Genomic DNA, 26,515 nt, shown 5'->3' on the forward strand with positions numbered 1-26,515 from the left:
TGGGTTTTTATTCTAACCCCCCCCCCCAAGCCGAGATTATTGTGTTATTTTACAGGAAAAACGTAAACTCCCCCCCCCCACCCGAAAAGGAAAAAAAATTGAAACCCCCTTGAGAAAATTCTGCGTACGCCTATGATTCCATGTATATTTTGGGAAGCGAAAACTCAGCACCTGAAAGTGTGTTCAAAATTACAGAATTGCTGAAAAAAAAAAACTTGAATCAAGAAATAATTTTCGAATAAATTTTTAGAAATAATTTCATAATTATATTTGGAATCAATTTCAGAATCATCGAAAGAAATATTTTTATAATTGCTTTTAGGAGAAATCTCAGAAATTAATTAGTGAAAAAAAAAGTAATTTCAGAATTGTTGAAAAATTATTTCAAAATAGTTGAAAGAATTTATTTCAGAATTATTGAAAGATATATGTAAAGGGTGTGAAGTTTTTTTAGTCCTTAGACAGCCTTTATATATATATATATCTTTTGAACCATTGATTATAGAAATATATATATTCTTTCCATATCTTTCGATTAGAAAAAGTATCCAAATAACATGTTCATTTAAGATATGTCATTTATTTCACTAGGGGCCGTATATATATATATATTGAAATAAAAAATGTAATTTTTTGTACGGTCCCCCTGTTAATACAACGCCACAACAGGCAAAATGCCCAACGATGTGGCTGATAAAAAGATACCCAGAAAAATATGGATGTCATATATTTAAAAAATACAGCAACCCAATTAAAAATGCAATTAACACAAATTATAAACAATGTATCTGTTCTCTAACTTCCAATCAGAAAAATATTGCCCGGTCTCTTCCGAACCCAACAAAAGAAATTCCACGTTTCTAAGCGCCATATTCACCAAGATATTCAAATTCGAAAGAAGGAGGAAATTTTTAAAAAATCGGTGTTAAATGCGGGTGGAAACGGGTTTTCCGCATTTAACGGTGTTCTTTTCCCAAATTTCCCCCGTTTTTCGAATTCGAATATCTTGGTGAATATGGCGCTTAGAAACGTGCAATTTCTTTTGTTGGGATCAGAAGAGACCGGGCAATATTTTTCTGATTAGAAGTTAGAGAACAGGGGGACCGTACAAAAAAAAAATTACATTTTTTATTTCAATATATATATATATATACGGCCCCTAGTGAAATAAATGACATATCTTAAATGAACATGTTATTTGGATACTTTTTCTTATCAGACGTCCAACGGTTCAAAAGATAAACGGTGTCTAAGGACTTAACTTCACGCCCTGTATACAGATGTTTATAATTTTTTAAGGAACAATCTCAAAATGATTGAAATAACTAATTTCATTATTTTTTTTTCATAATTTCATAATTGTTGAAAGAAATTATTTCCGAATTATTGAAGGAGAAAATTCCAGAATCACTGAAAGGAATAACTCCATAATTATTGAAGGAAATAATTTCAGAAATATTATAGAAGAGATGATTTCTCGGAAATAATTTGAGAATAAATGAAAGAGAAATGATTTTTTTGTTTTTCTGAAAAAGATAATTCTAGAACCGGAGGTACCAACTGAAATGGTTTCCAGTGAATAAAAATCTGATTGGGGCCCTGCTGTGACGTGTGGGGGTGCCATCAGAGCCATAGTGTGGCAGACTCTTCCGTGGGGGGCCCTTCCTAAAAGTGTTATTATTAGTATGCAAAATAAGTGTAAATTTTTTTGCCCCCTTCCCCTATTCGGCTCCCAGTGCCTCTGTTGCCCCCATGGCCCCCACATCCTGGAGTAGGGCCCTAGGCTAGGATCTTTTGCGGGCCCCCCGACCAGACTTTCACGGGCCCCTTTATGGTGGATTTATGGCGTGAAAAACAAAAAAATAATGAAAATCATCCCGGGCCCCAGCGCCTTGCCAGCCCACCCCTTGTGGGGGCCATGGTTGCCCCAGCCTAGTTACGGCCATGGGTACCATGCACGTACGTCCAAATTATCGAAGGCTCTCGTTTCATTCCGAAATAATTTCAGAATTTTCTGTAATTTTTGATTGCGTCAGATAAGAGAGAGGCCCCCTGACCACGGTTGTTTATAAAAGAACTTCGTCGATGAGAACTTCCCTCCATATTATACGTAGAAGCTACAAAATTCTTGGCTGACTTGGCGAGTGACCTTGAACTATTTGGCGTGTTTTTCTTCCCACCCGTGCTCAGCTAAAAAGTTTTTATTTTGCTTTTCAGCCCAGCGTTACACGTCGCATCGGAAAGATAATTCAATGCATGTTTATTGCTGTCATTGATTTCGTTTGAAATCATCATATTAATCAAGTTTTACATGAGAAACTCTTCGTAAAATTCTCACCATTTTGTACGGTAAGTGCTTTCACGTATGACCATTTAAACGAACTGCGTCAACGCTATCATCTAAACAATACAAAAATGATAAATGTTTTCATAATTTTCTACTTTGATTTAAAAAAACTAACCATTTTTTTTTTGTTTGAATTTTGATTATTATGTGCTTGAATTGGAGCTGATGTACTAAAATGAGTCTGAAAAGCTTTTTCCGGTATTAATTATAAGATTGTTCAGGATTTTTTTTAATTTTAAAGTATAGATGGCAGCACCAACTTGCACCATTTTTTTTGAACTACAATAACATGACTTCTTTAAACAAGAAGCAGTGAGTTCCTCGAGAAAAATACGAGTAGTTTGGTTCGCAAATATGGGACATTGCTAACTTTCGCCAAAAAGTCACCAGATTACGGTGAAATTGCCAAAAAGCCATAAAAAAATAACCAAAATTTGCAAAAAAACATTTCAGAAATACATGGAATTTATGACGTCCCTGAACTAGTTGGAAAAGCCTATCCCAACGCATTTACCCCCGAAAACATTATAAATGGGTTCAGGGTAAGTGGGATACATCCAGGGGCGTAGCCAGAAATTTCGTTCGGGGGGGGGGACCACTTTCATTTTGGGGGGGGGGACCAAAGTGACAGAACAATGGATTTGGCCATCTTTTTCCCTTTTTTCGGTCATTTTCTCACATTTCGGGGGGGGGGGGGACCAGACCCCCAAGTCCCCCCCCCCTCGCGACGCCCTTGGATACATCCACTGCACAATGGTGTATTCCACGATCTCGAATCTCGTCCATCAAATGTAACCGACCGCAGTGTCGTCTTAAGGAATGGGCCCACCCTAGCACGGCCCGGGGGCCTCAAAAGAAGAGATGCCTCACAAAAATGAAATTTGGTTGAAATTTTCTAGAATTTACCTAGAATTTTGGGCTCAGGGCCATGCAAGAATATTATGTTAGTATCGATGGGGGGGGGGGGGTCCGGATTTGCTAACCTTTGATGACGGGGGGGGGGGGTTTGAATGCTAATGATCAACCCCCTCCACCTATAAAAATATTGAACATTCTTAAAGGCATCATGAATGCCAAAAAACGGAAAACCTTTCCCTAGTTTGTGGGCACCTGAACTAACATTCCTTGCTATCGCCAAGACAAGTCCTTTTTGACCTCCTTCTCTAGTAGAACTCTACACGTCCTCCCCCACGTCCTGTCTCACTTATAGGAGGGGTCGGTCGGTTAAACTGTTTTGTGTCCACTCAGCGCGTCACACCACACGCTTTGTCCTTGAATGATTCGCTGGACTGCCATACATGAGTGGATACCTGCTCTTCGAACGGGAGGGGGGGGGGATGCGATTCACCGAGGCTGTGCATGGTGATCGGGGAGGGGGGGATTGTCTACTTTCGCCCTGCCACTTATGCTAATGATACAATTTTCCGTGAATAGCGGATCGCCCCTTCCCCCCATACCGTCCAGTGTTATCATAAAAACTAATTTTCAAGAGCAATTTCACTCCTCTGCAAAATGTTAAGGGGTAATTTCGTAAAGAGGAGGACTATTTCATTTTCTTCTTTTGTATGAAAAACAGATGTATTGACGAAAGACGTTCAATCTCCTTTGTTAATGAGACAGATGCAGAAAACTGGATGAGTTAGGAAATATCGATTATATGTCGATGAATTTTCCTTTCCTGAAACATCGATAGCTTCTCACTCAGCCAGTTTTCTGTATTTGTCGCTCAAAGTAACGCTATTAAAAAACAATTGAAATTTGAAGGAGTATTTTCACACTCCTCAATAGCCCCGTTCACATGTGCAAATATTGAGGTAGCATTGGGAGTTCTAGCGCCCGCTTGATCAGCGCCGTCTTAAGGCATGGGCCCACCCGGGCACGGCCCGTGGCCTCAAGCGAAAAGGGGCCACAAAAATGAGATCTGGTTGAAATTTTCGAGTTGTTTGGTAGGGCCTCAGAAAAATCAATTGGCCCGGGGGCCCATGATACTCTTAAGACGGCCCTGCGCTTGACGACTTTTTTCCTTCGTTAGGAAAGGAATGGAGAGCAGAGTCATTGGTGAAAATTCTTGAAGCGGGTTTAAAACCCGCTTTTTCTATTTCCCATGTGAATGGGCAGCGGTTCTCAACCGGGGCTCCTTGTGCACTCTCCAGGGGCTCCACGGCCGCTTGAAAAAAAATTAAAAAAAGAGTAAAATTAAAAAAAAGGTTATAAATATTTTTAAATAGTAAAAATAAATCAGTAACTTTGATGAATAATTAAGAAATGGGCCTCACGGGGCTCCGCCATAGAATTTTTTTTACTAAAAAGGGCTCCGCGCGAGTCAAGAAAGGTTGAGAACCGCTGGGCTATAGAAACTAGGAGGAGTAAAACTGAATGTTGATACGAACTCGCGCATTTAGATGAGTATTGGCAAACACTAGTACCGTCCATGCTCCTGCATGATGTGGACGAGAAAACAAGCTGCAATGATGTACGGGAAACTACTGCTACTGAAAACAATTTTCTTGTATGATGAAAAGCTGTGACCGCAACTAGTTTGCGCGTAGGTTGGATATTAGAAAAGAAGCAAACGTTTGGTGCATTTATTTACTATTCGTGAAATAATCAATAGAAGGCAATCTGCAGAATTTTTATTCTACAATTTATACAGGGAAATGCTATCTATCGCCCAATAATTACACGCAATTCCTTGTGAAAAAAGTAATATAGAAAAGTGTTTTGTTTTTTTTTCATTTTAGGATCGAATGAATATTAAGGGAGTTGTAACATTCTAAATTTTTATGACACGTCATTTTTGTAACGGTCAATTACGCCCCAAACACCCAACGAAATTAAATTTCTTCCCCAGCGGAGGGTTTTTTTTTTTGAAAATCAGCTGAAATATTAAATCCCGTTGGAAGCCAAGTTCGGCCTTCTTCCTTCACGATTGGCGCTTTTCTCTCTCAATATAGTGCGGTGTTATAACCTTGTTATTACGAGTTAGCTTCGTCAGCTATATTAGCAAATTTATCATCAGAATAGTAAAGTGCTAGTCAAATGAGATCTATTTGAAGAATTTAACCAAATCGCCTGTCGTTTTGATCAAACCACGTGTTGGTGATTATATTATCAATATGTTAGAATTGATCAATAAAACAGGGCATATTTTCTGAATTATTTTAAAATTTCATCGAAATTGTTCCGCGTAAAAAGCTTCGATGAAAAATGTAAAAATGGTAGCTTGACGAAGGTGTGACTGGTGGAAATAGTAAAATCAGAAACTTCAATCAAACTAATTATCTTATGAATTAACATATTCAAAATAACAAGTGGTTTATGGGATTTTTCATATCCATTTTATATTCATCGATTTAAATTTTCATACAAAATTCTGTATACGCAACGGAGATTTTTCATTCCATTGTGACGGTAATCGATTTTTATCCAGCTGAAATGTTAATAAATTCATTTTACTTTGCTACAAGAAAGATTTTGACGACTTTCAAATTTATTGCAGCCTGAATGATTCTCGCAAAACTTCATTTTTTTCAGATCACGTCAAATGGTCACGTTTCGTTCGGAGGCATGTTTTAAGGGGTGGTTGCCGGGGGGCCCCTCTTAGCAGAGGTGGACTTCAGGCACTCTTCATCCTAGGCACTACTAATTTTGTCGCCCCTTTGAGAGATGCTGTAATATTTCGTTTTTTAATTTTTTCCCGAAAAATCACCCCCCCCCCCTCCAGCTCTCAATTTTAAAAATGAAAATAATCTCTGCATTGTATGTTTTTCTAAAAATGGTTCTGAGTATTGTTTCATACACATCCTCATAACATAAATAAGATGCCGTAAAAATTTTAATCTGTATTTGTTCATTAAGACAATTTGTAACTGTGGTCGATTTCATGGAAAAGTGTTAATCAAGTTAATTGTGTTGCAGAATTACGATCAAAAGCATCGATCCCCCACATCTAGGGCAAGGCCTTGGACTGGAATCTTTGGCCGGTCTCTAAGCCACGTTCTATAGTGAATTTATAGCATGAAAAAAATGATAATTGTGTCGCGAGGTCCCCCCCAGGGCTGGAGCGCTATTAGCCCTATAAAATGAATTGCCAAGTTATGGTGGAGTACACCAAGTCTGGTGTACGTTCGGGGAATTTGTCAGAATTATGAAGTGACGTAATCAATTTTTAAATGTTGAAGTGTTTATTGGTCAAAATCAAAAACTGAAAATACTTTACCACGTTACTTTTTCACTAGGAATCACTTGTGTAATTATTGGGCGGTCGATATAGTATCCACCCTGTTATAACGATGGAACTTTTTTTATGTTAGTATGTTTTTAAACTCATATTAAAATATTTCAGGTGTCCAGATGGATCACGAAACGAAATCGAAGAGCCAAAGCAACGTTTCGGAACTACGGGATAGTATCGATTCTATAGTGAAGAAGGTCGAAAGCCTTTCTATATTCCTTCCCACTTGGATTGAGATGAGAATAAACACCATCGATTTCTTCGTGGTATCGCCAAAAAGTGATTCTTCACCCGCCAGTTCACGTTTTACACTGAGAGATCATTTCCTACCGGCGCTCACCAATGCTATCCCTCCCTCACTCCACAGTGAACTGGCGATCGCGGTGGGTTCGACGGCAGCCAGCGTCGTGACATTCGGATTTTTCGGCGGTTTCAAACGAGCCAGAGCAGAGATCGACCAGAGGAGATTCAGCTCGGCCGTCGATTATCTCCAAAGCGACATGGTAGAAAGCTCGTTTCTTACAACTATTCTTATAGACTTGATGCAAGATTTTTGTACTGTCAAGAAATTTCCGGTCGATAACCTCGTTGACGAGGAGACTGGATCTAACCACGCAGGAAACTTCTCGGACGACTACGACGACTATTTCGTGGAATGGTGTGAAAATTTCGGTATGCTTCTGAATACATTCGCATCCATCTTACGGCAGTCTATGAAACCGTGCCAACTGATAGAGGACCTATCGAGCCAAAACCCTAAAAAACATCTGAACGAAAATCATATCCGTCATTGGGTTCAGAAATTGGAAGACTTATTGCCCGCCATTATCGAACTCAAACAGAGCACCGACGAAATCGTAGAATCCCTCAACGATCAGGTGAGGCGGAGGCTTATCGACAAGACCATCGAAGACAAGTCGACCGAAAACTCCGACGCGTCCGTGAAGAACGAACCTGGCAACCGAATCTCACTCAATGACGATTGGTGCATGGTTGATAACCAGCTCAATGATGGTCCTGACAGACGTCTACCTGCCATGGACCAATGGTTCCAGATGGTGCACTGTCTCTTTGCTAACAACGTCAGAGTCGCGTCGAATATTTTTAGCTTGTTATCCGAGGAAAACCTTCCGCCGTTGCTTGCCAAGGTATATTTATTAGACAGAATGAAAGCCGCCGCCAAGAAGAAAGCCACTGCAGCAGCAGCCGCAGCTGCAGCACATCCTCAACCGAACCCAGACCCTAACCTGACATCAGGCAAGACTGTTAATTCAGGATCATAAGGAGAAACTGTTCGTTGAAGATTTCCATGACATTTGTGACTCACATTGTCATGGTACTCATGCTGTGTACGAAGATTTTTTACTTTTATGTTCTTTTTCCTTCATTTATTCAATCGGAAATTTTTTCAGGGTATCCCAGAACTCCACAGCGTGAACGAGAGTGGTGACAGTACACGTCGAGGCGAACAATTTCCGTGAAGGAACCCAGGGCTGTGCAAATGACTTTTTTTAGTCAGTGCATCTACCAGGTAGACCAAGAACACGATACTTACATAACATGAAAAATTCAACTACTTGTCATCTTTATTTCAAAGTATGGAAAACAGATGTCAGTACCAGTAGAACACAAAACAAGCACAATTCTGACAACATAGATTCGTGAGAGAAAACATATAATCAGAACACACATTCCGGCACACAGCAATTCGTCAGAAATTCTGCAGAAGAATTTGTACGAGGTGCATGTATAGTCAAGAAGAGGAAGACATCAGCGCATCTTAACGTGGAATTCAAGCTACCGACGCCAGAAAAGAGATTGAAAATGATCCTGAAGTAACCTCGGAAGTTAAAAGGGAAAAATATTTTCCCCCCTCAAATACATATAATATTGTTAGAGAAAAAAAAGGGATTATATTTTTTCCCCTGCGTAATTGGCTGTGACTGGAAGGAAAAACGTTCTCCGTCACTCCTTATGATGTGAGCAATGTTTCCATATTTTGGCGACTTCGAGGGATACGTGCCTTTACCCATTTCAGAATCCGTGGGTTGCGACCCTGGGTTTCAGTGGCGGAAAAATGTTTTTGACGTGTACTATCTATCATCCCTCCTACTTCGGCGATAGTGTTCCGGGACTCCCTGTATTTCGCGTGCCTGTTATTTCATGAATCTTCCCTGTTAACAGTCGAGAAAAATGTAGCATTATATGTTGGCGTGATCCCAACAATTGCCCTGAATTTTGAATTTGTTAGTTCTCTTTTCTACCTTTTGAATTTGTAAGTATATGTATGAGCAGTAATAATAGCAGATCGCGTTATATACAAGCGAGTTTTCTCTATTTTATACTTGAAAAGGATAATAATAAACTGTTTTATTCTTTGCAATTTCATACATTTCTGAATGTTTACTTAGGGGGGAATGGGTTTGGGATTTGCTGATTTTTGGATGACAAGGGAGGGAGGGAGGGGGGCGTTTGAAGGTTGCTCACGTCATCAACCACCCTTTTGGAGATATGAAATATTCCAAGCTGCTGTCAAGGGGGAGAGGGTCAAAAATGGCTAAAAATCTGCTTACGTAATACTTGAATGGCGCTTTATGTGCACCTAGTGTTTTTTAAAAGTACAGACCCGTGGAGTTCTTTCTGTTTCTACAACGATTAATATCTTGAAATGTTTCTCTGAAAATTCCAAATATCAGAAATATGTGCTGCAACGTTGAAACAACATACACAGGACTACACTACTCAAAAATAATTGAAATCTCTTGTTCAGGCGCAAATGCCATTGTTGTCGGACAGTTTTTATGCATATTTATTGATGGCACTAGAATCCCGTGTGTGTTTGTGCGTGCGTGCGCTGCTCCCTGTACAGGGTGATTCAGGAAAGATGGGAAGAACTCTTCAAGAGGTGATATAGTACACACCAATACAAACAGTTGTCATCAAAGAATGCATGGGTCTAACATGAAACGCAAACGCGTTTCGAAACGGCCGCTATGCAAACGTTGAAAAGGCATTCCTGTTGAAATTTATCGGGAGAAAAAGAACAATATGAATGATGCAAATGCAACCTGGGGAGGAAGAAACCGTTTGCAACGCATTTCACAGGGTCTGCTTTTTCAGTATTACTGAAGTGCACTGTTATCCCGTACTCTACGACTGTCGGAACGGTTGCAAGCTGGAATAATTTCAAAGGGCTGGCGTTCGCGCCTTTTATTCACTGTGACGCCGATTTGCATACGGGCATATATATCCAACTGCTATATTAAGAATCGCGTAGCGCTGCTGGTGTGAACCCAGCTCCACAGTAGCTCATCTATTAAGGTGCCACTCATCGCAAAGACTTAAAAAAAATCTGAGAAACGGGGTTGATTATCTCAGAGAGATTTTACTGTATTGTAGCAATATTAAGTACAAATCTGATGATTATTTGGTCGATGAAGAAGAAATGATTATAACAGATTTCAATAAACTTTATTTATACATACACACACATAAATTAACGCTACATTTTTTTTTTCAAATTTAATGTTTGAACTTCGTCAGCATGCGCACGCACAACGATACAGCTCGCTTATAGAGTCCTTTTGTTTAAAATTATTCAAGGAATATATGGTGTTTTATTAATATTTTTTAAATGACATTTGCACATATAGGTTCAGCACGAATGTATGACATTACACACACACACTTCCATATATAATACATATATGTAATATATAAGGGAAGGAGAAAAGAATATACATGGTAAAATATGTGACAATGAGATGGGAGCCAGATCCACTCGAGAGAGAGACATGACGAGACATGGAAAAATACATTGACGAAATCGGTGACGGGTAATCGGGAAAAGAAGACATCTAATTCCATTCCACACATTAAAGGTTGAGAAAAAAAAAATCCATCAGGACCCTGAAATATAATCTCGTTGGTGCTGACGAGGAATTGAAAGGAAATAGTTTATAATATAAAGAACTTATTTACGATTATATATAATTAAGACGATGACATGTTTCGAATGATGATGGTGAACTCCAGAATGGCGATGTCTGTTTAAGAATGACAATGGCATGCTCAGTCCAGAATGAAGTTGGCATGCTCAGTCCATCCAGAATGAAGCTGGCATGCTCCAAAATGACGATGCCATACTCCTGAGCGATGATGACATGTTCCAGAATGACAGCGCATGTTCCAGAATGAAGTTGCCACGCTCCAGAATGACGGTGTCATACTTCCTCTCAAATGATCATACAATGTTCCAGAATGACCATGTCATGCTGAAGAATGACGATGGCACACATGGCATCGTCGTTCCCGTTATTCTGGGATATACCATCGTCATTCAGGACCATACTGGGCATCCTAAAAAAGCCATCCAATTACAAAACGTAAAGTAAAGCCGAAATATACCAAGAGGACACTCAACAAAAATTAATGGGGATTCAGAATTAAGTCTTAAAAAAAATTTGGACCCCTTTTGACCCCGGATAGTAACTCCTTAAGGTTTCCATTGTAAAAGAAAAAATTATTGCACAAATAAGAAGTCAATGAAGTCAGCACACAGAGAGAATATATTTCATCGCCCATTGAGAGCGTATAAAGATCCCGAGCTGCGACTAAAAGCATCGGATCGCCATGCATATCGCAAACAAAGTCATGCTTTATATATATATATATTTATGTATCACACACATTCATACAATATTAGTAATGGATTTTTTTTTTGATATTTAATTCTCTGCAGTTGCGTATTATAATAATAATGTATATTCTTTTACCTATGAAATAGGCTGTCTCTCCCACAAATTCGTAAATAGTTCAAAAAATTCATAAAAATTGAAGGTTTTGATTGTGACGTTGACACTGGTATATATAAAGCGCTATTGTTGAAGTTCTTTTACCTTAGCCACGAATTGCCAGCTGAAATTTTCCGAACGTTTCAGATACAAAAGAGATTGAAGAAAGGTCAGGTTCAATTATTCTTACTGGACTCGCTTACATTTTTTCCCCTCTACCAAATAAAAAATCCCCTTCGTGAGAATAACTTTTTTCGCAAACCGCATTCAAATACACAAAATTCCTTCAATTTCTACGAGTTTTTAAGTATTAACGAATTTATGGGACACCCTTTCTGTAACGTACAAAGGAAACAAAGGAAAATGATTTTTCTTTGTCTTGAATTCCCAGTTAAAAAATTGTAAAACTTGTAAAAATGATTTTTATAAAATAAAACTTACGCGTAGTTTTTTTTTTTCGCCTCCCATTTTGCAACAATCGTAAGAATCACAGCAGAAATTATCTTATATCACTTCCGATAAAATTCGTAATAAAACGTACGATTTTATTTATATATAATATGTAAATGATCTTTCTCGATCCGAATTCGGAAATTACGAAAGATTGTCGAATTCATTTGTCCTTCGACGAAACTACATCCACCCACAATTGTTTCCTCTGAGAAATTCATGCGCCCCCCCCCCACAACCTACTGGAGCAGGAGGGAGCCCGGGGACGTCTCAAAAGCATAATTATCCCTCGGGCAAAGTGATTTTTTGGAGGCCTCTTACCTGGTTGGAGATGCCTGAACGCAAATTTATATGCTTACACTCGAAATTTTCAATCAGATCTCATTTTTATGACAGGCTGAGTTCATGCGTTAAGACAGCACTGGGCCCCCCCTTAAATCTATGGTGGGCTCCCCCTATCCTAGAATTCTTTACCAGGCACTTTTAAAGTAAATACTGTAGAGAAAAATTGGATTCATCTTGGGCCACAGAGCTGGAGCCCTAAGGCCACCTCTTCCACACAGGGACTGTTCCTCATAAGCTTAGACTCCCTGGGCAAATATCACTTTTATATAGCGTGCTTTGTGGCAAGAGGTGTATGCAGGGAGAGAGACGGGGCATGTGGGGCCCATGCCCAAAGTACGAAAGGCAACCAATTTGACGGGGACGGGGCACGTGCTGTTTGCCTATGCGAGAAACAGGCACTGCTTCAACGCATGGCCCGCCGAGCTCATTAGTAACACGTGTATAGTACAGCTTGGTGGCCCGCTACCCTTGTTGAAATGCCAAACACTGTCAACGGTTCAAGGCCGTAAGGCTTTTTTTTAGAATAGTATTCAGCATAGGTAGTTACTTCCAACTCGTATATTTATTTAATTATGAGAGACCGTCCATCTTAACGCATGGGTCCACCTGAGCATGTCCCAAGGGCCTGAAGTGCAGGGGGGGGGGCTCATGATGGTGAGATCTAGTTATAATTTTTAAGAATAAGTAAGTACTTCCAGCCAGGTAGGTGCCCCCAGACAAATTGATTTCCCCGAGGGACCTATGATGCTGTTAAGAAGGGCTCTGATCAGGGATTTTCGTCACGTTCTAATTAAGATAGATGATCAATCCTCAATAATAATAAAAAAATCCGAGAATTTTAGTTTTTTTTTGAAAAAAAGACCCTCTAATTTTGGCAGTTTACACTACACAAAGAAGGCTTTTCTATCCGGGGAGTTATACGACTGCGTGCTAGTCAGCCTGAACTCAGATCAATACGAACCCAAATGCAGTTCCTCATAAGAGCCTAGGAGACAAGAATAATATGGGAAAAATGTCCCGTGAAATACGGGACGTACCATTCAATCCGACACATTGATTTGGATCCGCGTCAACCAATGGACTAAAAACATACCTTGTCATAGTGAAATCACGTGCTTAACACCAACTTACAATTCTGTTGTGAAATCAAATTAGTTAAGACTGACGCCATAAGTGGAGAGAAAATTCCTCCAATCGACTGTCAATGATTGAATCACGCGTATTCCATGTTCATGTCATCCGTTTGCTTCAACCCGAAATAGTCCGTTTATGTGTTTTATTTGGCTAATCATGCACACACATGAGAAATGTTGATTTCTGTTCACATAATTTTCAGAAAATATCTCTTCTCTGTACATCATCGTAAATGAGAGAGAGAGAGAGAGAGCGAGCAAAACCACACGAGTTACATTTTTCTTCTCTCCTCAAATACTTCGCATGTACATATATATATTTATATAAATACATTGGTACATACATTTTACATGAACGTATGTTTGATTTTTTTTTTGGTGTGTGTTTGGAAATTGGGAAAGAAGACGAACGTTTTAGACGCGTTCACTGACGAGTTCAGCAGCCGGCGACACTCTGGAACCTGGTGAGTCGGTGCTCTCGAACTTCATGTAAATGGATTTCGTGATCGGGCTCTGGTTGCAGAAGAAACTGCTGTGCTTCGACTTGAGGTGCCTGTTGTTCACCTCCATGTGGACTATCTTCATGAATTCTATCTGAGCAGCCAGTTTCTGGATTTCCTCCTGCGTTAAAACAAAAATTACATCAACGTGCTGAATATACAGGACTTCTTTAAGAGTACTGACGATTTTTTTCAAAAGAAAATAATACGATTAATGTTTGAAGAAAACTACTGCATTTGCGGCGATAGATTGATGGTATAGGCCACAAAATTTATTCAGGAAGCTATCTTTTCGTTTGTAAAAAAACACCTTACCGATAGACGGCGTTGCGAAATTTATGGCTATCAATGGATAGAGATGTAAAATTATCGAGAATAATCTTTAGGAGAATATTTCAGAATATTCTCTGGAAGGACTACTATTATAAATACCTGGGTAATATTCTTATCACAAATGATAATTATTCTCAAGTTATTTTAAATAGTCCTTCTTAGAAGATTCTCAAGAATATTTATTATAAATATTCCCTATAAGTAACTTGAGAATACTCTCATCGAGGAGAATACATGGAGACTATTCTCATGGAGGATAACACAGGAGACTATTCTCTGCAAGGCGATTATTGCAGTAAAACCTGTCTTTAACGGAACGTGTATTACGCGGAAACCTGTCTTCAACGGAAAAAAATCGTGGTCCCGTGATTTCAATGCCAAAATACACATTAAAAAAACGAAACCTATCTAAAGCGGAAACGAAAATTGTACCCTTTAACGGAAAATTTCACACAACCACTGTAAGTGTTCGGCGACTAATAGACCAAAGAATTATACAAAATATTATGGTGTTCCACCGAAATTTTTTACGCAATTTATGTAATTGCAAATGTGAGTTCTACATTATCCACCCTAAGACTAGCAAACACCGTTTCTGTACATGATGCTGTGGTTTTGATAAGCCATATGTAATAAAGCAGTTGCTTTTGGGAATTGTAACAAAATTATTTTGGAACAGCAGGCTTTACCACGGGAGAAATCAGTGTAAGGGTTGAATTTCCAAATGATATGCAGGACTTACAAAATTGTATGCCAGCTGTGTGCATTTCGTGATCGCAAGGGTGAGTAGGGCCGGAATTAATTAGGGAGGCATAGGGAGCAACTTCTCCTGCGAAAAAATTTAGGGGGGGGTGGGAATTGGGAAATTTTATGTGAAAATAAAAACACCCTTATAAAATCATATGTTGCTCTTTCTTCTCACAAAATTCTCAGTTACGGCCCTGATGCTGAGATCACTAAAGTGGCTCTATAGAGGACATCAATAAGGGAATATTAGTTCAGGTGCCCACAAACTAGGGAAAAGATTTTTCTCGTTTTTGGCACACTCATGCCATTAAGAATATTTCATATTTTCATAAAAGGTATCTGATGACGTAAGTATCATTCAACCCCCCCCCCCCTTCCTTCCTTCCTGTCATCTAAAGTCAGCAAATCCGAAACCCCGTCCCTCCCTATCGATGCTGACGTAATACTTGAATGACCCCTAGGGCCTAAACTGCACCATCCAACGTCAAATACAGATGTTGATTAAGTCTGACTGACTGACTGAAAGAATTACATTTTCTTAGGGAGCGCCAGGCCTTAAGACCATTAATTAAGACTATCTCTCTATAATCTCCCTCTCACGAGGTTTTATCTAAAAACAATATTATATTGAATTTCATTGTCCTTCTACTGATTGTTAATTGATCATAATGAAAAAAAAGCATATTCACACACACACACATACAGATGCAGAGCTGGAATTTTGTTTGCTTCAATAAAATTGTATTTTTTAAAAGTTATATACTTTTAGCTCTTCATTTTCCTGGTAGAGGTCCGTTGGTTCGTCGTGTACGAGTCCAACACCATTCAAGGAGAATGACGCCGTGACTCCACGTGCCCTGGCTCGGTTGTCCCAAGTGTCACCTTGTCCTTTGATGACTCGATAGAACTGAAACAAAATAGAGATTTGTTTTTATTCAAAAAGTACTCAAATTCCATTTTTAAAGTTCTGATGAAAAAAAAATTAAACCTGATAAAATTCAGATATTTAACATACCATATACAGGGTGATTCAGAAAAGATGGGAAAAACTTTAAGAGGTTAATACACACACCAATACAAGTACAAACAATTGTCATCAAAGAATGCATGGTCTAACATGGAACTCAAACGCGCGCGTTTCGAAACGGCCGCTTCGAAAACGTTAAAACGGCATTCCTGTCGAAATTTATTGGGAGAAAAAGAACACCATGCATGCAAATGTAACTTGGGGGAAAAAGAAGAAACCGTATGCAAATCTGCGTCACAGTGAATAAAGGGCGCGTACCTGCATCAGACCGGATCAACACTCTGTGTTTAATACTTAACGAGTTATTCAAGTTTATGTATAATTTCCCATGTTCTGAATATCTGTAAAATATTTATCATTTTTGGTCTCGGGCATCCCAAAATAATTCAGAGAAGTAGAAAAAAAATGGAACAGTCAGTTGTTAAAAACCTTTGTATGGATAGCGGAGAGTGACGTCATATTTTCATAAGTTGCCATCTGGTGGCAGAGTCAGTAGTTGTAAGCTTGGTCTGAGTTAGGTCCGGCCGTCCATGTACGGTCCCTTTCAGTGCACAAGAGCTCCAAGGAGAGATCGAGAGATGCGTTGCCTTTGTAGTCTAGTGCGTTCACCCGGAAAGTGAAAGGATGTGGGTTCGATTCCCCGCAAAGGCAGTTGAATTTTCTCTATTTCCAAAAATTCATCTTCGCAACAGCCAGTTGTTAAAAACTTTTGTTGGTAGAAAATGATTGCGAGAGGTGGCGCGAGAATATGTGTCATGTGGCCATAACTCGTGAACGGATAAAGATAGAGCGATGGAACAAAGTTCCAGATATACTAAATCGGTCATGCGCTACACGATGAGAATAATAAAAACGCCCCCGGTGTGAAATTCGTGAACTTTTCTTTGCTACTTCGCTAATCGGGCGAGCTTTGAACCTATTGCAACAGAAATGCGTGAGTTTTAGTCAGTAAGTTGACAAAAGGAAGAATTTACTCGGAATGTGTATTCTAAATACTTAATTTCATAATTTTTTGATGCATTGATATATCCTGTACAGTAATTACTTACTGCGTATTCACAGTATAATTATAGAGAATCAAATATGATTAATTTTCAACGATGCAGAGACATTCATCTCTTCAGAATCGTCTATTGCTTTAAAAACCTTTTTATAACTTCACGTATAAAGTAAACCAGGCCAGTATACCTCTGTATATTGCTGCTAGTTGGTTGTATGAACAACAGGTACTCCATGCCCCCCCCCCCCCCCCCAAGGGTGACAAGGCTTCCGGACCACGATTCTCTTAATTTTTTTTTCTTTTCACTCTATGAATTCACTACGGAGGTGCCCTTGAGCATGTCCGGTCTGGTCTGGAGCATCAAAGATCCCAACCAGGGGATATTGCCGCGGGATGCGAGTTTTTCAGATTCATATAAGTTTTTCAAACGAGAGAACTTGGAACCGAAAATGAATATTGGATAACCTGCACAATCTTTGAATGCCGAACGATATATGATTAGAAATTTTCAATATTTTCTATCTTGTCTAGAGTTATCTATTTGTTTTTTCCATTCAATCACTCACCTTGGGACCGAATATGAGTATAATTGTGACCGTTGTGCTCAGTTGGGTGCGTATGAATCCGAAGAGATACTTGATATCAGGTCCTGCACTGGGTAGGATTGCGACGCTGCAAAGATATACCCAAATAGTTACGTTGATGGAAATGAACATCCTATAGAAATTTGTACGCACAAAAATGATGACGTCATGGTATAATAATTAAAAATATAAATACATCAATAATGGAACAGCGTGTTTAAAAACATTGAACTTTCTCAAACGAACCAATCAATTGTGAACGGGATGAAATTATAAGTGTGCAAAAACTATTAATGCTATCATCATGTAATAAAGATACCATTTGGGAACGAAACAACCATAAGCACTCACTGAATCATGACCATGACAAGATTGCACAGGGTAATGTTGTAGATGGCGATGCTGATGTGTTTGGCTTCATTGAAGAAAGACTCGGCGTTCCTAACACTGTAGCAAACTCTTATTCCCCACAGCAGGAACAGGAACTCACCTGTGCAAATTTAAAAACACGTCAAAGCAATCATCCAAACAGGAAACAATCATGAATTTATTTTGTAAAGTCATAATCAAATTTTGGCATCTCAGCATCATTTATAAATTTACTAGAGCATAGTTTCCCCCAAACTTTTTGTTTTCAATCACCTCCTTCTTCAATTTTTTTTCTTGTAATCGCCCACCAACTCAAGCCAATTCATATAAAACCCTATATTATACATATGCTTTATAGCGTATACCACCCATTGGACCATTACATCACCCTAGGGGCGATATTACGACTTTGGGGGAAACACTATACCAGCGGTTCTCAACCGCTTTGACCCGCGGAGGCCCGTAGGCCTATTTCTTAGTTATTAATAAAAGTTACTGATTTATTTTTACTATTTGAAAATATTTATAATTATTATTTTTTTAATATTTTATTTATTTATTTATTTTTCTCAAGCGGCCGCGGCGTCCCTGGAGAGTGCATAAGAAGCCCCAAGGGCTCCGCGGAGCACTTGTTGAGAACCGCTGCACTATACTATTCTTGCATTTAAATACAAATGCCCCAACAGGCAAAATGCTCAACGAGGTGGCTGAAAAAAGATGCCCATAAAAACTATATCAAAAATACAGCAATTTAATAAAAGTAAGGGGCCGTTCAAGTATTACGCCATCACCGATGGGGGGGGGGTTCCGATTTGTTGACTTTTGATGACAAGGTGGGAGGGGGGGTTTGGATAATGCTTACGTCATCAACCACCCTTTATGAAAATATGAGTTGGATTCAGAGGGGCAGAGCTGATGACGAAATTTTGCTGACGGGGGGGGGGGGAAGGGTCAAAAATGGCTAAAAATTTGCTTACGTAATACTTGAACGGTCCCTAATAAAAAACCAATAATTATGATAAAATAAGTTATAAATATACTGCCCACATAAAAAAAAAGATGAGGTTTGTCTCATCTAAGTGTGAATAGCTTCTCGATTTATCCCAATGTTCTTATCGCACTTTTTTTTTTTAACGTAGCGATCATGTTATAGAATTCATGACCTCCGGGGTGAGCTATTAAATTTATTAACAACCCTGTTAGAGAAAAATTCCCTGCGACACCCCCCACAACCTAGAAATTCCCTTTACCAATCGATATACCAGTGGCCCCTTATAGAAGCAGTTGACCAGTTATTAAATAGCCCCTCACATGGTCCATTTTACCCATCCCGTTCAAAATTTTAAACACTTCGATCATACAAGATTCCTCGAAAGACTGGTTATTTTTGGAGATGATGATGTGATTACAAGGAAGAAAATTTAGCTTTTTTTTCCGGAAATAATAGTGTAGGAGGGTAATTATAATAAAATATCAACTTCACATCGATATGCTAGAATCACTAAAAATTTGATTTTTTTTTTCTCCTATCCCGGTTCATAATGTACAAGGAGGAGAACTAAGCACAGCGTCGTTTTCACCTATTTACCCGAGCTTTCAGATCTTTTTTTTTAATAGCAGCGCCGAGTGAGGGGAAAACGGGCAACTCGACTCGTTCAAGAAAACTCAACTCTCAAGGCAACTTGAAGCCCCGCCATCCCTTGGCTTGGGTTCTGTTTTTAGTAGCGATGTGTGATGCAGGACCAGCAATTCAAGTCGTTTAGTCTCTTGGACTCCGGGCTACTCGAGATCGATTTAAGCATGTCTGTATGAGAGGGGATTTATAGAGAGGGGGGAGATAATTCATCGACGGGAAATTAAGCGCTGGGAGAAAACTCACCGACAACAGTTCAACACGAGTGAGTGAGCTAGTGATTGAGCGAGTTAGTGAACGAATGAAAGTGAGCAGTGACTGAGATATAGAGTGGTTGAGTGATTATTGAGGTGGTTATTGAGTCACAGAGTGTGTGACTTAGTGAGTGAATGAGCGAGCGAGTGACAGAGTAATAAATGAGCGATCTAATGATTGAACGAGTGACAGAGTAATAAATGAGCGATCTAATGATTGAACGAGTGACAGAGTAATAAATGAGCGACCTAATGATTGAACGAGTGACAGAGTAATAAATGAGTGACCCGCTGATTGAATGAGTGACAGAGTGAGCTATCTAGTGAGTGACCTAGCAAAAGAGTGAGCAAGTGGCAGCGTGAGTGTGTGAGAGTTGATTAGCTAATTTCAGTTACAGGCCTGTTTTACCGTCGTTATAGTCACCGCTTGCTCATTTCATCAATTTCCTCACTCACTTATTTACCCACCCACTCACATGCTTATTAATTCACTCACTGGGTCACTCACCCACTTCTATATTTACTGAACCATTCCCTCGGTCCCTCACTTTGTCACTTAATTGCTCATTCGTTCACTTATTTTTAGATTTAGTCACCGACTTGCTCATCTGCTCACTCACTCATTTGTCACTCGCCCCCACTGACTTAATTACTCATTCACTTGCTCACTCCCTTATGTCGAACTGTTGTCGGTGAATTTTCCTTCTGGAGAGAATTGTTTGTCGGTAAATTTTCCTCCGTTAAATTTTCTGGACACTTATGAGAAGGGTTTTAAAGTAACCAAAGAAACTTTTTCACTGAAATTTTGTGTTTATATTGAGAAAAAACCAATTGATTCCATACCAAAAAACGGTCAAAGTATTAGAATGATGTTCGTTACCTATAGCGAGGCTGTGGTCCCACCAGTTGAAATCGCACTGCTTAAACTTGAGTTCGTCCCAGTCTTTGATGAAGACGCCTTCGGGAGGCGAAGATATGGTCCAGGTCCCGAGGTAAATGGCCATGATCAGCAGGATCGGGAACAGCCACTGCAGCAGCTGTTTGTCTGTCAGCTTCAGTTTGTGAGCCGATTTCACTCGGTACGTCAACGAAACCCTTACAACAACATATAACGAGATAATGAATAATACTGTAATTTCGTCGTAGGAAAATAATTAGCAACATTTAATGTAAGTTTTAATGAGTTGAATGTGCTGTATACTTATTTCGGCGCAGCGCCGTCCTAACGCATGGACCCACCCGGGGGCCTCAAGAGAAGAGGGGCCTCACAAAAACGAAATCCGGTTGAAATTTTTTTGAATTTACAAGGTAGGGCTTCAGAAAAAACACTTGGTCCGGGATGCTCTTAAGACAGCCGTTTCGGCGTGATGTCCATAATTAAAGTTGCGAATGTCCATAGTGAAGCTCAAGGGCCAACAAGTCTTGCTACAGTAATTAATTAGTTTTGGAAGTATATTTCTCATAAATTCTGAAAATGTTTCTCATTAATTTTTGAAATATTTTTCATTAATTCTGAAAATGTTTCATTAATTCTCAAAATTTTTCGAAGATCCGTGTCTTTAAGAGTATTTACACCAAATTTTGTTGAGTTTTACCCACCATATTTTCTCACCATAGGGAGGATCCGAACCCCAAGATACATTATGTAATAAAGCAATGGTGCACAACATTAAGGAGAGTGCGGGGCCCCCTTCATCCACATGCCATTAAGTGATCTGGAACAGCTCCGCAGGTCATCTAAGTCAAGAACCAGACGTGGCCCTGGCTCTGTCCCGCAAGGAATATAAGCCATTTACTCTGTTGAGTTGGGCCGTGCTGAGGTCACCTAAGTGCTCTGCAAATGTGCCGCGGGCCCCTTTAGTGCTCTGGAACTGCACCGCACGTCACTTAAATGATCTGTAAATATGACTGAGAGCGCTTGATTGATCTGGAACCGTGATGTGGCTCACTTAAATGATCTGCAAGAGTGCCGCGTATAGTTCATTATTACAAAATTGCATTTGAGGTCGCGGGCCACATCATATGATTCCGAGGGCAAAGAGTTGGACATGTATGCAATAAAGCATACAATATATTTGTTTTCATCTCAATCTCCTATGAATCATCGGCGACGTCAATTGAAGCGTACGCACACCGTACCAGAAAGAGAGAGAGGAATTCCCAACACATTTTATCTCTGGAAAAATAACAACAGCCATTGTGTCTTTCTCCTCCCGAGGAGAGAACGTGGGAAGCTCTCCTTTGATGGCCGTAAAACTTCCGAAACTAATTTATCTTATTTGAAGAACAACTTCTCGGGAGTAATGGAGCGTTGACACTTCTCATCATCACCCGGAGAACCAAAATACACACTCACAGGAGATCGTCGTCCTATTCTGGTGGAGAAGTTGATCGATCTGGACCATGGAAGAGAGAGAGAGAAGACATCCTCCACACACACACACCTTTAAATAGATTGTAGCGGAATGGCCAACGCGACATCGATCACCCGCTCAACGTCACGAACAACAACAAGATGAACCGAATAAATTGGTCATGGAGGCGAAATCGCTCCATGAATATCTGCACCATAATAATAAGTGGCTCTTTTTCTTCGGTTTCCTTACCCCCCCCCCCTTTTTTTTTACGCAATCGATATATTACTACAATCCTTCACTCTAATACTAACATTTACCAACTCATGATATTCTTGTAGAGTGCCCGTTTCTCGCATGGGCAAACAGGGCATGTGCCCAGAGTCCCCAAAATCATGTCATCTGTATTTTTGTCGTTTTCTCCCTTTTTGTTAGATATTGCCAAAAGTGGAATCAAGAGAACAGTACTTATCTACAGGTTGTCTCATATATATCCGTAAATACACTGGTGTAAGAAATTAAGAGAATTTGCAGACTTGGTCGATTATCTCTAGAACTACTGTACCGATTTTAATGAAATTTGATATGTACATACATTGATACAATACAAAACAAATAACCATTCAATAATTGTAATACACACCCATGATCGTGCGTAACACTCGTTGAAGTCGGAAGGTATGAAACAGCGGTTGCAGAATAAACAAAAAAATAGGTTAATAGATGGGTTAATAGGGGGTATGGTCCCCTCTTACAGATATACAGGTCTCGCAGCGTGATTTCGTACTTGAAATAAGGCAGTTTATCATTTCCTGTGGCAATTGGTCCCACTCGTTCAGCAACGCTGTTTTCATTCCCTGGATGGTTCCCGGAGGGTGGTTGCGAGTTGCAATTGCTCTCCCCAGAGTGTCCCAGACAAGCTCTATAGGGTTAAGGTCTGGAGATCTGGCAGGCCAATCCATCCGGCGAATATCCTCACTCTCTAGAAAATCGTCGAACAGAAGAGCTCTATGTGGCCTCGTGTTATCGTCCATTAAAATGAACTCAGGCCAACTGCATCCCTGAAAAGGCGAACATAGGGCTCCAAGACCTTCATCCCTATACCTCACACCAGTCACAGTGCCTCTTTCAAAGACATGGAGAGGTGTGCGGTCATCCAACATGATGCCTGCCCAGACCATTGAACCTCCTCCGCCATAATGGTCGATTTCGCGGACATAGGAGGGTAGGTAGCGGGTCCCTGGTTCTCTCCATATGAACGTACGGCGAGAATCTGTGCTTAGGCTGAACCGGGACTCATCAGTGAAGAGAACGGTCGCCCATTGATCCATACTCCAATCTCTATGCTCTCTTCACCATGATAAACGGATTCTCCTGTCCGTAGAAGTGAGCGGGACGCAAGCAGCAGGTCTTCTTGCAAACAACCCTCTCTCATGAAGTCTTTTGGAAACAGTCACCCTTGATACACGGGTTCCTGTGGCTGCATACAAGTCACGAGCGAGCTCAGAAGCTGTAGCACTCCTGTTATAATCGACAAATGGCGATCTTCTCCGGCCGTCGTGGCTCTTGGACGACCTTGCCCAGGCTTTCTCTCGATGGATCCGGTATCCTGGAACTGTTTCCATAAGTTACACACGACCCTGGGCGTTAAATTGAACTCTCTACAAATCTGGACTTGAGATTGGCCTGCGTTTAGCCTCCCCACAATTCGCCACCTCGTTCCATCATCTAAACGTTGGTGGTTACTCATTTTTACTGTTACAATTTGAAATTAACCGATTGCTGCAAAATAACACCAAGAAATTCGCCGAGGTGTGCTAAACGAAATGCGTCTTAACTTACGCGCGCTTATAAAGCCTGTTTCTCTACTGGCTCCGCCTACACACACGTGTACGCTTACGTATTTGACGTACAAGATTTGCATTTTTGTCTAGAGGCAGTGGTTTTACATTCAGTTCAGTTCTTTTCATGAAATTCGATAAAATATGCAAATTCTCTTAATTTATTTCACCAGTGTAGTTTAAGAATTCATAGAAATTGAAGGAATATGGTAATATTGGGTAGAAATGTGTTACGTGATAAATGTGATAAATCCGGTTCATTACGCATAACCGCCGAGCATTTTATATATCATTTTCATAAATCTCCCTAAATTGATCACTTTTATCGTAGATTATGCATAATACCCAAGCGTCGTATCGTCCGTAAACATGATAAATCACACTATATGATATAGTATGTACATGATAATTCATACATATATTGTATCATTATATCGAGGTGCAATCGTAAAATTTGTTATCATTATGTTGAGATCTGAGACTATATTCATCACTCATACTAGAACCCCATTTGAAACTTTTTTCCACATTTATCAAACTCACCAATTACACTAGGGTATTATGCATAATCGTCGATAAAAAACTGATGTTTTCAGTACTATTTATCAAATTTATCAACGACCGTATTCATGTTGACTTTGACCTTTGAAGACCGGGCACATCCCGCTTCTCATATTCATGTTGACTTTAAGCCCCCCGATAACAACTGTTAGTGGACGTTCAGCATCCACCTGGGAAAGTATGGTATTCAAACCCAAGCTCATTAAAGAGCTTTGTACGGTTACGAAAATCACCAGGGTGAAAGAACTTGACAGAACCTCGGGTTTGTGCTCCCACATATCAACGATCTTACGTGTTATTCTCACAAAGGGGAATTTTTCTTTTCGTACAGAACTTTTTTTTTATTTCCAATTTTCGTCGATAGATCGCGCTACACGAAAGTGAGGACGGAGCGAATGAACCCGAACTTTTCTCCAATCTCTTCTGTGTCAGAAACGTTCATTCATTAAACTTCAGCCGGATATTCGTGACTGAGGTAAAACAACTTCGTGAATAATTCTTTAACCACCAAAGTCAACATCAAAATAAAAACCTTATGTAAGCGTGAGTAACAGGAAAATTTAGAAGTGAGCTGTTAATCGTACACCCTACATTGATTGCATATGATTCTATCATGATTTGCGATATATTTTCAGTGATTTTCACTCGGGCAGTGGCATTTATCGACAAAAAATTTGAACTACATTGTTTATTGCACAAAAAAAAAAACTTCACCCACACAATCCTTTTAAAAATCTATATATATAAAATTGATTTTCTGTCTGTCTGTGTGTGTGTGTGTATGTTCTCTATACAAATCTACAATTTTAGATCGATCGTCGCCAAATTTTGCATATATACCAAATGGGACCCTACTTGAACGATAATCTACTTTAAATTTTTGTCAGAGCAGGGTAAGTGCCCCAAATGGGCAAAAAACTGTAGGGCAACAATGGATTTCGTGCCTCAACAATCACTTTCCGAACGTTTACTTTGGTTGCCGTGGTTCCCTAGCAATGCGTTTCAGACGTGTATATGCCTTTACTACGGTTTGTCACTTCTTTAATCCTGTTAGTATATGTATAATAGTTTATGCCTTTATAATGGTTTGTCACTTTTTCAATCCTCCCAGTAATGAGGCTTTTCGAATAGACGTCATAATCATCATCAGCATCAGTTTGATGATTCCCATAGAAATCAGTGTTAAAATTGCAGATTTTACTGTAGAAATCCGGAAATTTGGTGGAGTTTTTCGCCCCATCAATAATTTTAAAATTTTTTATTAATCCTCGATTTTTGAAACATTGAGTTCGCTTAGAGAGATATACGAAGCCCAGGAGATTAAATATGAAGTAATTAGCAGGACCTACTTTTCATTTGGATATCCATGCAATAACATTGATTTCAACTTTTTATTTATATCCTCAAGCATGAAAATTAATGTCTCCGTATTGTCTTTTGATATTTATTTTCATGAATTCATGTAGGCTAGGATATTATAAAATTAATTATGAGCCCGTAAAAAGTGGATCGAAAAAACTCCACAGCTTTAATTAAGCATTTTTTCGAAGCTGAAATAGGCAGATGGATAACTTGAAGTTCAGGGGGTGGAGGATTATCGAAATACCTAGCGCCCCTTAAAAAAGGAAAAATATATATTCATTTATACGTTTCTGTAAATCTAGATTTAATTATTTCATGAATCGCGAAGTCGCTATATTGGTTAACTTGCACACGGTTTGTATATCCCTCAAGAAAAATAGAGGGAGATATCACGTGATCCAAAAAAGGTTCATTGAAGAAAACCCAGGCAGCGCCGGGTATTATAGCTAGTAAATTATAAAAATATAAAAATTCCTTCAATTTTTTTATGCATTTTTAACCACAGTATTTACGAATTTATGGGACAACCTATCTAAACGTTTCCTCACACTTGACCTCCATTGAAACATATTTTGGTTTCAAGGGTGCCCTAGAATGCTGTCAAGGTTTCTTGGGTCCTTGAAACATGAAAGTTATTTCAAGGGTTCC

The 26,515-nt window shown here is 39.5% G+C and overlaps 2 protein-coding genes across 2 annotated transcripts in view; one reads left to right on the forward strand and one right to left on the reverse strand.

Annotated features, from left to right (window-relative positions):
- The first annotated feature begins 2,185 nt into the window (after positions 1-2,185).
- On the forward strand, positions 2,186-8,971 carry LOC149088224 (uncharacterized). The gene is made up of 2 exons (XM_089245582.1): positions 2,186-2,349; positions 6,693-8,971. The coding sequence occupies exon 2, from the start codon at positions 6,701-6,703 to the stop codon at positions 7,862-7,864; it is 1,164 nt and encodes a 387-aa protein (XP_089101708.1). The 5' UTR covers positions 2,186-2,349; positions 6,693-6,700; the 3' UTR covers positions 7,865-8,971.
- Positions 8,972-13,664: 4,693 nt separating this feature from the next.
- LOC149088225 (putative G protein-coupled receptor CG31760) overlaps positions 13,665-26,515 on the reverse strand; it is a 111,591-nt gene continuing 98,740 nt past the window's right edge. Inside the window, exons 11-15 of the mRNA XM_089245581.1 lie at positions 20,630-20,844; positions 17,845-17,983; positions 17,476-17,581; positions 15,646-15,789; positions 13,665-13,923 (exon numbers count right to left, since the gene is read on the reverse strand). Coding sequence (XP_089101707.1) covers positions 13,717-13,923; positions 15,646-15,789; positions 17,476-17,581; positions 17,845-17,983; positions 20,630-20,844 — 811 coding nt within the window. The 3' untranslated portion in view covers positions 13,665-13,716. The remainder of the gene's footprint in view (positions 13,924-15,645; positions 15,790-17,475; positions 17,582-17,844; positions 17,984-20,629; positions 20,845-26,515) is intronic.

This window comes from Pholcus phalangioides, unplaced genomic scaffold (genome assembly GCF_987345545.1).
Source record: "Pholcus phalangioides strain wild (caught in Gottingen) unplaced genomic scaffold, Ppha-v1.0 ptg000003l_1, whole genome shotgun sequence".
Lineage (NCBI taxonomy): Eukaryota > Metazoa > Arthropoda > Arachnida > Araneae > Pholcidae > Pholcus > Pholcus phalangioides.

Coding starts and splice junctions, on each gene's coding strand:
- LOC149088224 (XM_089245582.1), top strand. CDS start 6,701: ATGGATCACGAAACGAAATCGAAGAGCCAAAGCAACGTTTCGGAACTA.